The sequence below is a fragment of the Erpetoichthys calabaricus genome, chromosome 16 (genome assembly GCF_900747795.2).
Source record: "Erpetoichthys calabaricus chromosome 16, fErpCal1.3, whole genome shotgun sequence".
Classification (NCBI taxonomy): Eukaryota; Metazoa; Chordata; class Cladistia; order Polypteriformes; family Polypteridae; genus Erpetoichthys; species Erpetoichthys calabaricus.
The window spans coordinates 19,599,307-19,617,447 of NC_041409.2; the positions used below are offsets into that span (position 1 = coordinate 19,599,307).

Genomic DNA, 18,141 nt, shown 5'->3' on the forward strand with positions numbered 1-18,141 from the left:
TGTTGATAACCCTCTGTAATGAAATTCTTCAAAATGATTTGGACATAATACGTCTTCTTTAATTGGGAACTTAAAGTGAGGAAAACATTAAAATTTATAAGCTGAGAGAGCAGGAACTGTGTCTGACAAAAGCATTCACACAAATGAGGGGTGAGAGTACGGTGTGCGTGGTTGAATATGGTTGAGAGGAGGGTGTGACTTGAAATAATCTCATGGCCAAAGTCTCGCGGGACTTGAAAAAATCTCTTCAAAAAAGTCTCATCTTGTCGCAGGATTTTTTAGTATAAATATATATATATATATATATATATATATATATATATATATATATATATATACTGTGTATATATATATATATATATATATATATATATATATATATATGCACATATATATAAATATATATACTGTATATACACTCACACACATATATATATATATTTATATATATACAGAGAGAGAGAGACAGAGAGAGAGAGAGAGAACAAGGACACATCTTGCTACTGAGCCCCAAACTGCAGGCACAGTAACAGCCAACATGATTCTAAATTTAAATAAATTATATTCAGCCCAAGCAGCCTTCCAATAATTACCTATTTAAAAAGCAGTCACAATACACAATTCAATCAAGTTTATTCCTCCTTCCGTCCATCAAGTTTGTTGCCCACTGCCTCCCAACTGTGACTCCCTGATGCAAGACCTTCTTTTCAAGCCAGACCCAGGAACTCTTCCGGTACCACATCATGTCTTCTTGGAAGCACTTTCAGATGATATGGAAAGTAGGGCGGTCCTCTCCCAACAGCACCCTCCACTGGCATCTAGGGTCCCTAATAAAATGATCTTCTATCCTGGCTGGGATGCCCATCTATTCTCTTGGGCACTTTTATGCAATTAAAATCTGGAGAAAATCTTAGCAGTAGTGCGCTCAAGAGAGGGAGAAGAGACAGCTCTTCATGGGATGCCAGTTCATCCCAGGACACATTCACAATTTATCTAAGGAGGCAAATTTATGTTCACTAAACAACCTGATCTTCTTTAGATGTAGCAGGAAACATAAGTAACCACAGAATACCCCTGTACAGAAGGTTAGTAAGTGCAAACTCCAGTAATAGGTACAGCAGCTGACCACATCGTAATAGATTCTGCCATTAGGAGTAATTTGTTCTGAAGATGCACTCTTAAATGTAAAGGACTACACTAATTTCAATAAACTCAATAGCCTTGGATGACACAGGCACTCTATTTAGGTGGTGCAGCTCTATTGACAAGTATCCAAACTGGCAGAAACAGTGGCATGACAATAAATGCCAGTCTGTCACCTTTTACATTTTTAGTAACAGAACACAAACTGATATAAGAGTAATAACTTTGGATTTTATCTCACTTTTTTAAAAGCTGAGTAAAAGGCCATTGAATCAGTTCACTATTTTTTTTATCTTTTGAATCGTGTGGCATAAGGTATCATTAATTTGTGATATTTATTTTTACGTATATTACAAATGGCATACTGTATATATAAGTATAATTCACTGCCCACTATTCTATCCTGTAGGAACTGCAGTTCTGACCAGCGACTACTACGTACCAACAGTCATGAATCCTTGTGTCTCAGTTCATCTTCTGGCTCAAAGTCATCTAGCATTGGCTCTCCTCCTGGATCAAGCCGAGGACTAAGAAATGCAGGGAACAATCAGGTATCTGCAGTTTCAGAGTTCTGTATACAGGGGTTGTGCCACTCATTACTGCTTCAGGCAAAGGATTCAAGTCAGCTGCATTTCATTTGAAAATTGTAACATTTAACAAAATGAAAATTTCATGCATTAAATCTGATGAAACAAACCCACACTGAATTATAAAGGACCATTTTCACAGCCTAACCTGTGTAACTTTGTAAAATGGGAGCGAGATTCTGCTGAGGGTTCTAGGGTTTAACTCAGCCTCCTGGACCAGTGAAGCAGCAGCGCTAACTGTGGCGTTCAGAAGTTATTTAAATTTGGATGCATAAGATAAGTATAGGAATTAGGCTGACATATTTAAGTAAAGCAGACAGTGTACAGTTTGACCACTTTATGTGTCAGAGTAATTATGAGCAGGTCAAAGAGTTACAATTTTAAATGGTTGTGTTTTTATTGTAGTTATAGGGGTCTCACTATCAACTATAATGACCACATCCTCATCAGGTCTTTCAGGATGTGTAACTCTGTCATGGCATCGATGTCTACAGTGATCATTTATCCTGTTACTACAATTAGTAAACAGAAGCTACGTAAAGTACAATAGAAGAAAAGTTACAGAAAACATCTCCAAATCTCCCAAGACCGACAGAGAGTTTGTAACAGAACTGAGTATTCACATTGGTGCACTAGTATAATTTGTCACAGGTCCCAATATCAACACTAAGAGGGAGTCAATAAACAACATCTTTGCAGAGACGGCCACAAGTGGTTTAGGCTACAGAAAGAAAAGTAGTACACAAAGGTTATTATCTGGAACATGGCAGAAAATCAAATAAAGCAAAAGTCTGAAAGCCAGGTTGTTGAGAACCAAATCACCAAGGGTCGGAAACCAGATACAATTAGCCTGTAAGGACAAAGACAAGAGAGATAAAAAATAGAACCAGTGGGATAAGAGGACTTTTGTCGACGAAATAGCACATGAGCCCGAACTTGCTGCTGAGAAGGACAAAGTTTAACTTTTTTGTTTATAAAATCACTACACAATTTCCTGGTAATGACACCTGGTTTTCTACCCCAATAATGGCAGAATTGGTCACAATCTTACAACATATCATGAGCAGGTGGCACTGTGGGCACACTACATCCATGAAGTACTTAATCGACCAGAACCAGAGGGCCCTGCCAATCCACCACCTGCTGACATCCCCTTAAATTTCAACACTAGTTCCCCAACAAAGCTGGAGTTAGGCATGCTATCAAAGCCTTAAAGTATGGGAAAGCTGTCGGCACTGATATCATAAATTACGAGATGTTAAAGGCTGATCTTAACATTTCAACTAGGGTTCTTGATGTCTGGGACAAGAACATTATCCCTGAGGATTAGACCAATGGATTGATTATGAAGTTTCTCATAAATGGCAAGTATCTCCATGTTTGTTACAACTGGCGAGGCGTCACACTTCTCTCAACACCATCTAAAATCTTTTGTTGAGTTCTCCTGAGCAGAACTGACACAGCTATAAAGACCAGAATGAGACAAGAACAAGCAGGATTTAGAAAAGACTTTTGCTCAAAGGAACATTATTAAGCAGTGTCTTGAATGGAACAGCCCCTTAATCTCATTGACTTCCAGAAAGCATTTGACAGCCTGCATCATAACACTCTATAGAATATCCTAAACTTATATGGTGTTCCTTCAAAACTGATTACCGTAATCTGGATCATGCAAAATACCATAGCGCCTTAGCCACATTCCAGTCTATCTGGAGGTAAAAGTGATACAGAATAAGACCTGACTGCAACACAGCAATGTGAAGTCTGTTAAGCTGCACTGTGCACAATGCTGGAGGGTAACTCATAATGACATAAGATCTCTCATTGTCTTCCAAAATTGATGTCTGAAAAGGATCTTTAGGATATTCTGGCCTGAAAAGATTTCAAATACAAGGAGACAAAACACCCGAGTGTATCAAACATTGGTGTCTGAGACGGTTAGAGAATGTGTTAAAGAACAGACCAAGAGCGTATGCCCAAAGTGTTTCTCTAATAATGTAGAATCAGCCAAATCATTACAGACAGACTTGGGCATATTTATGGCAGATGAAGTTAAATGTTATTAAATATATAGTATTAAATGTAAGAGGTAAAAATGTTATATTTGAATACAACATGAGGTTTGAAACATGATGGACTCCAACTGCAAAGAGGAAACAAGGACAGTCAAAAACAGCATGGTGGTGGACAATAACATCTGGGCAAAAGCAGATGAGGTCCAACATGTGGCCAAAGACTGGATCAGAAGGAAACAAGTTTACTCAGCCTTGTGTCCAAGTTGAGATAAAGAGCACCAGAAATTCTCTGAAAGCCTTCTGGAAAGTCACATAAACTATCCCCTAGAACTCCTTCTAGCAGTCCCAAGTGTCCTTGCATCCCTAAGAACTAATATTTATTTAATGGAACATGCCCCCTCTGTGTTCTTGGCCAGGCTTGTTTTGTGTACCTGAACACAATGCTATGCCATTCCAATGGGTTCAACCTTGTGCTGCCTTAGGGTGTTTAGGAGGAGGTCCAGCTCCTTCAGTCTCTCCTCATAGTTCATACAGTACCTTGCAACCCCAGTAATATTATAATATTATATAATATATATTTTATATATAGTAAAATTACATATGATATGAACATTGACTCTAACTGTTTCATTCCCTGTTGATGTACCTTTCTTACCCTACTAACCCTAGTAACTACTTGCCAGTCTGGAGCCCCCTTACTTTTTATTCTACTAAATTTTAACTGTATATATACATTTGTAATGCATTTTTAAAGAAATCATCATTCTCGAAACTTGTAATTCATCTACCATAACTGAGCAAATTTTGATTGAGAAACTTGCATCTCATTGCCATCTCTTTGAATTTGTTTTCTTAGGGTGAAAAACCAAAGAGTCAGTTTATCACCATAAATGTTCTTGAAGACACTCAAGTTGTTCGAGCTGTTGCCTTTCACCCTAGTGGTACTCTGTATGCTGTTGGGTCCAATTCCAAATCTCTGTGTGTCTGTGCTTATCCTGAAGTTTCAAATCCAAGGTATGGAGCTATTTTCCTTTACATTTTGTATCGGTATTCAGTAATGTTTGAGCAGGAGTCTTACAAGAGTACAAAAAAGGTCAAACTATATTGTTAAGCAACATCCAGGCTACTAACAGTTAAGACATAAAGTATGAGATATAGAACATGTGACAAAGCATGTTAAAGAGGACCTCTGTACTTTACAGATAAGGTTAATGAGTCCTGTCCATTGTTCCAGGAAGAAACTAGAGCTTGGAAGTAAGAAGACATAAATTTGATTGCTGATACCGAATAGAATGTATAGTATAGTGAGGACTGAAGGAAAGATCTGCATTTAGATGAAGAGCAGAATGTTATAGTGTGTTTGTAAAACATTAGAAAATTAGAACAATTTAGATAAGAACAGGCCATTCAGACAAATGTTTTCGCCTAATTTCTTCAAAATAACATCAACATGAGTTTTGAAGGTCCCCAAAGTACTACACTCTACCGGGTTACTTATTCTATTTATCTCTGTTTCAATATTTGTGAAGAAAAACTTTCTAATGCTAGTGTGAAATTTCACCTTAGCTTGTTTCCATCTGTGTCCCCCGCATTCTTGAAAAGCCTATTTTAAAGTAACAGTTAAATCCAGTATACTTATCCCCTTCAAAATTTTAAATAAATCCATTATGTCACCTCTAAATTTTCTTGGGTTAAACTTGGAAGGTCCAGTTCCTTCAGTCTCTCCTCATAGTTCATACAGTACCTCGCAACCCCAGAACCAACCTACTTGTCATTCTTTGGACTTTTTCTAACCTAGCTACTGTGTTTCATTTTGTAATAAGGGGACCAAAACTGTACAGAGTATTCCAGAAATGAGGGCCTCATGAGCTTATGTTGCTTAATCATAACCTTAATTGGCTTGTACTCCTTTTATCATGTATAAAACATGACATAGACAAATATGAAGACTTGGGGCTCCTGAAGGCAAACCCCATATAATATAAACAAAACAAAAAGAAAACATTATGCAGATGCGAGTCTCTGGAGTACACTGTTTCAAAATGGTGGAGCTTCCGGAATTAAGGTCTCCTGGTAGGAAGAGGTAGAGGTGTTAAGGTTGTCAGTCTTTTGGTCTGAAGAGAGAGGAACAGAAAAGGTAACTGTTAACAGTGCCCTCTTTTGTTACGGTAGGCAATTACAATTATCTGAGTCTTTAAGCTGCCCCCATGTGCACGTGTGTGACACATGTTATATACCCTAACATCTTGTTAGCCTTCTTTGTCACTAATGCCCACTATGTTTCCTTCTCATAAAGTTACTTTCAAGTTTTCAAAGCTCCTGTTGTATTCAAATATAACATTTGACTACATTTAATACTATACATCTAATAACATTTAATTTCATCTGCCATACATATGCCCCAGTCTGTCTGTATTGATATGGTATTTAAGGTGGTCAATTGCAAGTTGTGTTTCCCTTTGACTCTCCTCTGAAGAGTGACAGCATGTGATCCTCAAAGCAACTCTCAAAAGATCTGAAAACAAAGATTGTTGAGTCTCCAGGTTTAGGGGAAGGCTACAAAAAGGAATCTCAGAGGTTTAAACTATCAGTTTCAACTGTAAGGAATGGAATCAGGAAATGGAAGGCCACAGACACAGTTACTGTTAAACCCAGCAGGTCTGGCAGAACAAGAAAAATACAGGAGTGACATATGCGCAGGATTGTGAGAATGGTTAGACAACCCACAGATCACCTCCAAAGACCTGCAAGAACATCTTGCTGCTGATGGTGTATCTGTACATCGTTCTACAATTCAGTGCTCAGCGCAATTTGCACAAAGAACATCTTTATGGCAGGGTGATGAGAAAGAAGCCCTTTCTGCACTCACACCACAAACAGAGTCGCTTGTTGTATGCAAATGCTCAGATTCATTTTGGGACAAAGTGCTTTGGACTGATGAGACAAAAATGTAGTTCTTTGGTCATAACAAAAAGCGCTTTGCATGGCGGGAGAAGAACACCGCATTCCAAGAAAAACACCTGCTATCTACTGTCAAATTTGGTGGAGGTTCCATCATGCTGTGGGGCTGTGTGACTAGTTCAGGGACTGGGGCCCTTGTTAAAGTCGAGGGTCAGATGAATTCAACTCAATATCAACAAATTCTTCAGGATAATGTTCAAGTATCAGTCACAAAGTTGAAGTTATGCAGGGGTTGGATATTCCAAGAAGACAATGACCCAAAACACAGCTCGACATCTACAAAGGCATTCATGCAGAGGGAGAAGTACAATGTTCTGGAATGGCCGTCACAGTCCCCTGACTTGAATATCATCGAAAATCTATGGGATGATTTGATTCCATGCTTGGCAGCCATCAAATTGAACTAAACTGGAGAGATTTTGTAAGGAAGAATGGTCAACAATACCTCCTTCCAGAATCCAGACACTCATCAAAGGCTATAGGAGGACAGCGTCTAGAGGCTGTTAGATTTGCAAAAGGAGGCTCAACTAAGTATTGATGTCATATCTCTGTTGGGGTGCCCACATTTATGCACCTGTCTAATTTTGTTATGATGTATATTGCATATTTTCTGTTAATCCAATAAACTTAATGTCACTGCTGAAATACTACTGTGTCCATAAGGCATGTCGAATATTAAAAGGAAGTTGCTACTTTGAAAGCTCAGCCAATGATAAACAAAAATCCAAAGAATTAAGAGGGGTTCCCAAACTTTTTCATATAACTGTATCTAGTGTAAAAGGCGCTATATAGGCACCTGACCCGACACAGACTCACACCGGAGGCATTTATCGTGTGATACGTATTGAATCAATCACCAACACACAGCTCGATGTCACAATCAGGACAGCAGGCTTGTGTTTCTTTGCATCCTTTTATTATATTTTTTTCTGTTAAACCTTTCAACCTTTCAACTGGTCATTAAAGGCCTGGATCTTGGTTTTTATCCAGGACACTCACAAGCCCAGACACTCAGACTCCTCACCCAGTCTCTTGAGAGCCCCAATCAAAGCCTTAATTGACTCCATGAAGATCACATTATCGTCATCAAAGTCAAGGTCAGCGAATCTTTCTTCGGATGCCCTCACTCATATGGGGTCAGTTTAAAGTCACAAATTAACAATAAGCTCTACATTCTTGGAGGGTTATAGACATAACAGAAACTTCAATGAAAACTACACAGAAACTCAAGAAGAGCATTCAAGGTCCATGTAGTCATTTGAAGCTGTGGGGCATGAACAATAAGCAAATGAGCCACTGAAGCTAACAAGATAATAAACTGTTTTCTTTAATGATGAATGTCCATTTTGTCCTTTCGGATTAGATCACTTCTATTCGTATCCTTTCAGAAAATATCTAGATGATAATAGGAAAATGATCCAATATAATGTTTAAGTTTGAAAATGTGGTTCCTTATTTTTTAGGTGCCTCATTGTCTTGTTACCATTTTGAAGTAATTGATTTCATTGGCAGCCATTTTGTGATTAGTCCAGAAATTGCAGCAGAAGCTATTTAAAGTGGTGACATGGCATCCTCATTGCATCCAAGATTTTGGATTCCTGAAAAGATAACTTTCCAGTTTTAGGCGTTAATTTCTTCATGCATTTTAAGGCTCAAGGCTTTCTGCTTATCCTGTTTTGGTGTTGAGGTTGGTTTCTGCTTGTTGTCTTGGTTTGATTTTGACTTGTTACTTCTTTGACCCTTGTTTTGTCTCTTGACTTTGTGATTGGCCTTCCTGTTCTCCTGGTCCTGTTTGAGCATTTCCTTCTGCATTTTTCTAGGTTTAGCGAACAATTTCTAAACTAGATTGAATTCTGAGTCTTTTAGCAAGCCTACTCTAAGTTAATCATAAAGTTTGGATGATTGCTTAATGCAAGCTGCACATTTTATATATCTTACCCACCACAATGTCACATCAAATATCACATTAACCCATTAAGTGAAGAGCAGAGATGGACAATATTACCTAGGTGATAGAACTTGGCTTTAGTTAATGAGTTGAATACAACTTGAGGTGTTCATCTATCCCATGCAAAAAAGAACAAAAATCATTTCAGTGATTTTAGAGCAGGTTTCATCAAAAAGATTTGATCTGACAAAATTCTTGTAGAACAAAAACTCCAGGCAGCCGCCTCACTAGACATCTCCCTCGCACATAAAGCCCCTTACACTTTTACAGGTGCACTCCCTCATTCAACGATGGACACTCTCCTCCAATCCCCTAATCATTCACATAACACACACGTTAGATCAATCCAAATTTATGTCTGTGGGACATGGTTCTATGGGTGTAAGGGATCACCAAGCATATGTTGCACTACATTCATTCTGGTCTTATTATTGTTCAAAACTGGAATGCCTGATCATTTAATTTGCAATTTTTTCTCAGGAAAATCCACACTGGTTGTACCCGATCACGTAACTTTTACTAAGTAACATTCAGAACCCTGAGGGGTAGTGGTGATATTTCACTTGAAACTAAGCTGTAGCAACAACTCAAATGAAACTTTCAGTCCAAACAAACAGTGCTGTAACAACAAACATTAAATATTGATTTCATAAACTTCTGATTCTTTAATTGATATTTCTTTATGCTATTAATAACTCCAGCTCAAAGAAATATGATTGTGACTTTCGTCTTTCCTAACATTTTGATCTACTGGAAAAACAGGTAACAGTTAATGACCCATGGAAGGACCGATTATTAGCTCTTTTCTGATGGGAACCCAGGTTAACTCCTGCTGCCACACAGTGAAGGACTTGATCCTCCTTGGGGACTCACCATCTTTGTGAACTCTCCTAGCTGTGCTGGTCATCTTCTTATTCTTTTCCAGTTCAACCCACTGTGCCTTTTACAGTGCTCCAGCACACATGACTTCACCCCCTGCAGATTCCCACCTGTATGAGTCCTCACAGCTGTTACCTTGTTTAAAAATGTAAATGCAAAATGAACGCACTATACATATATATCCAGAAGTATCATGGCATGAAGTTGCATTCACTGACTAAACAATACAGACTCAAAATGAAAATAAAATCATAAGTAAGCACTAATACAAGACACACTAAGAAATTACCACAAAAGATTCCTCCAAAACCACAAAAGCTGCTGTTTTTATTCCTTCCTGCAGCATTGACATGGAATGTAGTCGGAGTAAACTGCACAACTAAGCAGTTATGCTGCACTGGATTCACACGGCTCAAGTTAAACACATGAAAGGTTCAAAAATCCTTTGACCAGAACTGAGAGGGTGAAACAGTTGAGCTCATCAGTTGAAGCTCCCTTTGACACCCCTGGCTTGAGGTCTGTGAATTGACAATCCCAGTTCTAGTGTACCTCCATTCACATACATTACTGTCATTAATATTATCACTGCCATGATGCCAACCTTGAGGAAAGACTCCTATAACCTATTGGTGCTAAATGTGTAACATCATCTAAACTAATGCATATGAAAAATACTCTGGAGTTGTTGTTTTAGTACCTTGTGCAAGTGCATATACAGTTGTGCTTCACAGTTTGTGAACCCTTTAGAGATTTCTATATTTCTGCATAAAAGTTACCTAAAACATCATCAGATTTTCACTCAAGTCCTAAAAGTAGATAAAGAGAAACCGCTTAAACAAATGAGACAAAAATATTATACTTTGTCATTTATTTATTAAAGAAAATGATTGAATATTACATATTTGTCAGTGACAAAAGTATGTGAACCTTTGCTTTCAGTATCTGGTGTGACCCTCCTTTGCAGCAATAACTGTAACTAAACGTTTCCAGTAACTGTTGATCAGTCCTGCATACCGGCTTGGAAGAATTTTAGCCGATTCCTCTGTACAGAACAGCTTCAGCTCTGGGATGTTGGTGGGTTTCCTCACATTAACTGCTCGTTTCAGGTCCTTCCACAACATTTCGATTGGATTAAGGTCAGGACTTTGACTTGGTCATTCCAAAACATTATCTTTATTCTTCTTTAACCATTCTTTGGTAGAACAACTTGTGTGCTTAGGGTCATTGTCTTGCTGTATGACCCACCTTCTCTTGAGATTCAGTTCATGGACAGATGTCCTGACATTTTCCTTTAGAATTCTCTGATATAATTCAGAAATCATTGTTCCATCAATGAAGGCAAGCCATCCTGGCCCAGATGCAGCAAAACAGGCCCTAACCATGTACTACCACCACCATGTTTCACAGATGGGATAAGGTTCTTATGCTGGAATGCAGTGTTTTCCTTTCTCCAAACATAACGCTTTTCATTTAAGCCAAAAAGTTCTATTTTGGTCTCATCCGTCCACAAAACATTCTTCCAATAGCCTTCTGGTTTGTCCATGTGATCTTTAGTAAACTGCAGACGAGCAGCAATGTTTTTTTTGGAGAGCAGCTTTCTCCATGCAACCCTGCCATGCACACCATTGTTGTTCAGTGTTCTCCTGATGATGGACTCATGAACATGAACATTAGCCAATGTGAGAGAGGCCTTCAGTTTCTTAGAAGTTACCCTGGGGTCCTTTGTGACCTCGCTGACTATTACACTCCTTGCTCTTGGAGTGATCTTTGTTGGTCGACCACTCCTGGGGAGGGTAACAATGGTCTTGACTTTCCTCCATTTGTGCACAATCTGTCTGACTGTGGATTGGTGGAGTCCAAACTCTTTACAGATGGTTTTGTAACCTTTTCCAGCCTGATGAGCATCAACAACTCTTTTTCTGAGGTCCTCACAAATCTCCTTTGTTCATGCCATGATACACTTCCACAAATGTGTGTTGTGAAGAGCAGACTTTGATAGATCCCTGTTCTTTAAATAACACAGGGTTCCCACTCACACCTGATTATCATCCCATTGACTGAAAACACCGGACTCGAATTTCACCTTCAAACTAACTGCTAATCCTAGAGGTTCACATACTTTTGCCACTCACATATATGTAATATTCGATCATTTTCCTCAATAAATAAATGACCAAGTATAATATTTTTGTCTCGTTTGTTTAACTGGTTTCTCTTTATCTACTTTTAGGACTTGAGTGAAAATCTGATGAATTTTTAGGTCATATTTATGTAGAAATACAGAAAATTCTACAGGGTTCACAAACTTTCAAGAACAACTGTATTTTACTGTAGGAAATATTTGATACACATTTGTTTAATATGATCTTCTGCTAAATTAAAAAGAAAAGAAACCTAAAACTGCAAACTTTCTCACAAGTGTTATTTGAGGCTGTGCATTTTTGCATTAAATGTAACCATTATAAAATCACTTATTGTGACTGGTACTTACTGCAGGAAAGGTTTACAAAAACAAGTGATCATGCTGGAATTAGAAATTCAGGTCAATTTATTATTGGGTTGCGCTTTTCACTGAGCGCAGGTGCAGAGTGCAATGACAAGCCTTAGAAATGTCAGAGAATAATGAAATGCATCATAGCTAGTAATTTTATGTTTTGTCCCACACCTGCATGAAAAGCTACCTCCCTTGGTAACATATTTTAAGACTCATTTGAACAACATGTGGTGATTGACCACATGGCATGCTATTTTAGCCTCTACAGCCATTTCTTGGATTGTCATGCATTGAATCTCTCTGAATCTTCTTTGTTGCTCTGAATGAGAGCAGTTAATCAGTGGTAACACGGGGTGTTCAGTGATGGCTGTATTTGCATCTTTTAGATGTTTTACCATCGTGCACGCATGCAGGCATCTCCATATGCACATTGAAGTTGGCACATGAATGACAGCCATGGAAATTTTTTACTTCACAAGAAATGTAATAAAAGATGTTGTTGACAAGTAGAGGACAAGTTGATCGGATAAAACTATGTTTTGGGATAATCATAATGGCAATATGTTTTGGGATAATCATAATGGCAAAATATTTGTTCATCCACTCATAGGCAGACATCAAACAAAGATAAAGAACTGGATGATAATGACTTAAGTTTATTTATTGAGATGCAGTAATCTAGTTAAAGGTTTTTCTCTTTTCACTCAAGATAGACTCAGGTCTGTCGTGACAGAAAGAAGGATATGATAGATATTTATCTACTTATCTATGTTATATAGTGCCTTGCATATCTATCTATCTGTCTACTTATCATATTCCTCTTTTCATATGTATCTAATATATAGTATTTTTTATAGATAGATAGATACTTTATTGTCTTTTACAAAGGAACAACGAAATTGAATTGAATCTACGTATTGTGGCACGCGGCTGGGGGTGGCACCCATCCGGGACACCCAGGAAGACAGGAGGAGGGCTCATGCCTCCTCCAGACCACGAGGGGGCGACTGCCCTGGTTGCTTTGGGGGCCACGGGTACAAAGCTTGGAAGCGCAGCCCTGTAGGGACCCATGGTCGCCACCAGGGGGCGCCCCCATGCCTGAAGCTTCCTGGACCCCAGTACTTCCGCCACACCCGGAAGTGCTGGGGGGAAGATGTGTGAGTGTTTCCAGGGATACAGCCGGCACTTCCGCCACACTGGGGAGTGTCGGTGGGAGACTGCCAGTGTACACCTGGAGCACATCTGGGTGCAGATAAAAGGGGCCGCCTCCCTTCACAGGGAGGCTGGAGTCGGTGGAAGAAGGACGAGGTCAGAGAAGAGAGAGAAGGAGGCGGCAGTGTGGTTTGGCCTGGACTTTGGGGAAGATTGGGGGTTTGTGTGGCACTTAAAGACTTGTAAATATTAGGTGTAAATAAACGTGTGGTGGTGATTACAATATTGCCTGCCTGTCTGTGTCCGGGGCTCGTTCCACAATATTCATTTATTATTGATGTTATTTTCTTGCAGCAAATACAGCTCACCAAAGAAGCCTGTGGTGCGCTTCAAATTAAACAAACATCACAAAGGTTCAATATATTGTGTTGCTTGGAGTCATTGTGGAAAGCTGCTAGCCACAGGTTCAAATGACAAATATGTGAAAGTGTTGCCTTTCAACTCACAACTATGCTGTGCAACAGGTGAGACTACCTCATTTAAAATAGTCTAAAATTTTTAAAACTGCAATAAATTTTGACTGAAAAAAACTCCATGCTACTTTAACATCTAATTTTATTCTTATTTTGATCATATTCTTAATCAATTCAGTTCTGTTTTATATGGCACAGTTGGTTTGCAGGTGAGCTGGTAAAGAAATAGAAGGATGAAAATGTTAAGTTTAATAAAGCTAAATTTTGCATTAAATGTACACAGTATGAGAACAGAGTTTATGTAAGGAGTCTGCCTTGTCCCTTGTTTATGTCGTTAGAAAACAGGATGCCCTTCAAACAAATTGTCTTTGTCACGATTCCTGAAATTGTGGCACACTGTGGATCAGCCATAGTCCATTTATCCTAGGCTGTAAGGTACAGTATCTACACTGCACACTTTGTCATCATTCTGCCTTTTTACATGGTATATTAATGAATGCTTGTTTTATAGAAACAGGGCTACATATGAGTAAATTACAAAAGTGTTTGTAGTCATTTGATAATAATCAAGAAAGTTTCAAATAACATTACATCTTTGAGGATAACAATATGTGTTATTTCCTGTAAGTTTCTAAATTTATATTGAAATCTTTTTTCTATATCACATACTTTTATTTGTATGCATTTATGGATGACACATAGAATTCTTAAAATAAGAATTGTTACGGTTCTGCCTTTGTCCAGAAACGGTTTTATAAGCTTTATGAACTTAGTCTCGGAAAGTCTTTCTCCCGTGGGCCGATCTGGGATTAGGAAAATAGTACTTATTTACAGTTGCGTAGGGTGCAAGAGGAGCTTCCACCTGCAGCTAAAGTCACTTAAGTACACGTGTACTTCGTTGAGCATACCCGTGTCGATCAAACACAGGAAGCTCTGCAGTCTACTTTTGACTTTACGCTGTAGGAAGATAAGTAAATAAATCAAGGTAAATAACTTTCAATCTGGCTTTTATATAAGTAACACATAAATGTTTTTTATATAAAGACCATCACAAAACATAATCACAAACAGAACTTTGCATGATAGCTTGGCAAGCTCTGTAAGCCCTGCTTTTTCTTTGAGGGACACGTGTGAGGAAGACTGATTGGCAGGATGACGCCCGACCTGTTGCTGCATCCAAACGATGCCATCTTTTGCCTTTACGCCTGGTGCAGCTGCGTTGTTCTTATGTGCAGCTGCATTGTTCTTATGTGTGAGTGGACGTTTCTTGCGGGGTGGGCTTCTGTTCTTTCTTTGATATAGAACCCTCATCCTCATCCGAGTTCTTCACCTTTGTTATAGCACATCTTTATTTGAAAACGAGCAGTGTCATGAACATAAACGTGACTGAGAGAATAAAACTGAATTAAATAAAAATGCTAACTTTTACAAGTACCATAAATTTACATCAACTCTTACAGACTCAAATCATATGTAGGTTTTTATTCCATAATAGTAAGAATAAGAGCAGCTCACTACTCAAAATGGAGGCGCCGGGGCTTGAATTGGGAATGTCTTGATTACGAGTCAGCATTTCTTACCGCTGTACCACCCAAGCGGTCATGACAATGTTGTGCCAATGTTGTACCCTAACCTGAGTTCTTTTTCTACAGTTGTGTTTTTCAATAAAAGTGCACTTGTTTAGTTATAATTGTTCTTTTTGTGAAAGTGTTTATTTGATATTTGTACTTCACACATTATACACTTCATGTCTACATTTTGTCAATTATTACTAAAATATGAAAAACATTTCTTTTTTAGTTATGTGTTCAACAATTCCTGCCTTGTATTTCATCCTACAATTTACACAGATTGCGGTAGACATGGAACACACATGAAACGTATGTATTCCAAATAACAATATATTATTTACACTATACAATTCCAAGTACCACACAACCAAATAACAGACTTTAGCTCTGAGAATCTTCTCTGCGACTTGAGGTGCGTCGTTGGGAGGAGGGGATGAGATAGAAGGCTGCTTGTGCTGATCAACACATTTACAAAACAAAAGAAGCCGATGGAAAGGTGCGAAGGAATTTAAGGTGGGCCAGGATTATGAGTTTTTTCGTAGGTTTCAGGGATTCTAGTGTTAATAAGTAAGGATCAGTTTTTGATTGCAAAGAGATTGGATTGACCAAATTTTTCACTCCAGCTATACAAAGAAAACTAGAGGTATGGGAATCTTAATACATAAAACAATCTAATTTGTAGCATCAGACGTCGTATGTGATCCTGAAGGGTGATATGTTATGACGATGAGTGATTTATTCACATGTAAAGTAATTTTGATAAATGTCACTGCAGCTAATGTGGATTATGGAGATTTTATTTAAAATGTATTTGCATCTTTTGCCAATATGAACACTCATAAAAGTATAATGGCTGGAGACTTTAATTGTGTTTTAAATTTAAACACATTGATTATTTTTTGAGACAAACGCATCCTCAGATATCTCTGCAGGAATACCTTGGGATACTCTGAAGGCTTTTTTAAGAGGACAGATTCATATCTTTTCCATAAAAATAAGTTGAAGACCAAGAAGGCATCACAGTTAATCAGCAAAATTACCAGAATAGTTTAAGAATGTGCCAGGTCACAAAATGAGGCACTTTATAGGCAAAGACAGGTTCTCCAATCAGAATTTAACTTCTTAACAACAAAGTAAATGGAACAGCACATCTTTAAATCACGACATCATTACTATGAACACAGAGAGAAGGCTAATAATAATATCTTAGCTCAAAAAATCCACAAGCAGGAAGTTTGCACTACAATAACAGATTGAGATAAAATAATTAAGCATAAAAATATAATGCACACATTTAGAGGGTACTATAAGTCCTTATATTCTACTCAGTTTAAAGAAGACACGACGCAATCTAATGAGTTTTTTGATGTATTACAGATACCACGGCTAGATACTCTTAGTGCAGAGAAATTGGACAAACCTCTGAAACTCTCAGAATTACTGGATGCTGTAAACTCACTTCAAAGTGGGAAAGCAGTGAACCCTGATAGCTACCCAGTGGAATTCTATAAAAAAATGTTCAAATAAGGCAGCTCCACTATTATTACCAACATTTATTGAAACTACAGACAACAAAACTCCAAAATGTTTGCTAAACATTAATTATTGTCTTTCCAAAGGAAAATATGGACTTAATACAATGTGTATCGTACAGACCAGTTTCACTTCTGAAAAGTGATGTTAAGATAATCTGCAGAGTTCTAGCTAAAAGGATTCTGAAAGTACTTCCTCCTGTAATATCACAAGATCAAGCTGGATTTATCAAAGGCAGACACTTAGTTTCTAACCTTCAGCATCTGATTAAAGTAATATACTCACCCATGAAATCTAAGACACCATAGATCTTATTATGTTTGGATACAGAAAAAACATTTGACATGATTGAATGGGACTACCTATTCACTACATTGCACAGATTTGGTTTTGGCCCAAATATATGTACACGGATAAAGCTACTTCATACCAGTCCAGATTCTCTGTCCGTATTAAAACATTATCTTGTGGTACTCAACAAGGATGCCCCCTCTCACCATTGCTTTATGCAACTGCCATTGAGCCATTGGCCTTTTGTTTTTAGAATACATTACAGATAAAGGGGATTATCAGAGAAGGACTTGAACAGATAATATCACTATATGCAGATGATATGGTACTGTATATAAAAGACCCACAAACATCCTTACCAGTAGCCCGTAATGCACTAGTAGAATCAATATCATAATCAATTTGAATAAAAGTTTTCTTTTTCCAGTGAACTCTCCAGCACACAATACTAGACTGGACATCTATCCAATTAATTTATCAGAATAGTTTAATTTTCTAGGGGTAAACATCACAAGTAAACAAAGATCTTTCTCAATAAAATTTTGTTATCAGCATGGAAAAAAACAAACAAGATGTGAACAGATGGTCTACTCTCCATCTTACACTAGCAGGGAAAATCAACACTCTCAAGATGAACATCCTTCCCAAGCTTCATATTTCTATTTCAGAGCATCCCTATATACACAATAAATCATTCTTTAAAAAATTACTCAATTATAACTTTATTTATTTGAAATTCAAGACCATCCATTCATTGAAAAGGCAAGTCAACAAAGACCTAAAGCAGAAGGTGGCATGGCACTACCTAACTTTCAGTTTTATTACTGGGTGGTAAATATACAAGCTATCAAGACCTGGGGCCTCATGTATAAATGGTGCGTATGCACAAAAATGTTGCATAAGCCCGTTTCCATGCTCACATCTCGATGTATGAAACCTAAACTTGGTGTAAAGCCACGCACATTTTCACGTCAGCTAAATGCTTGGCATACGCAAGTTCTCTGCTCGGTTTTGCAAACTGGCGGCACCCAGTGTCAAAGCAGTGCTTTTGTTCCGGTGTGGTTTCCCTTTCTTTTTTAGATCCACATCCCTGA

At 38.0% G+C, this 18,141-nt stretch overlaps 1 protein-coding gene across 2 annotated transcripts in view; it reads left to right on the top strand.

Annotated features, from left to right (window-relative positions):
* The window catches only part of LOC114667089 (WD repeat-containing protein 47-like), a 55,170-nt gene that overhangs the window by 19,651 nt on the left and 17,378 nt on the right, over positions 1 to 18,141 (top strand). For both annotated transcript variants that reach the window (XM_051919797.1, XM_051919798.1), the window contains exons 5-7: positions 1,553 to 1,694; positions 4,602 to 4,759; positions 13,534 to 13,703. In XM_051919797.1, the coding sequence (XP_051775757.1) occupies positions 1,553 to 1,694; positions 4,602 to 4,759; positions 13,534 to 13,703 (470 nt within the window). The remainder of the gene's footprint in view (positions 1 to 1,552; positions 1,695 to 4,601; positions 4,760 to 13,533; positions 13,704 to 18,141) is intronic.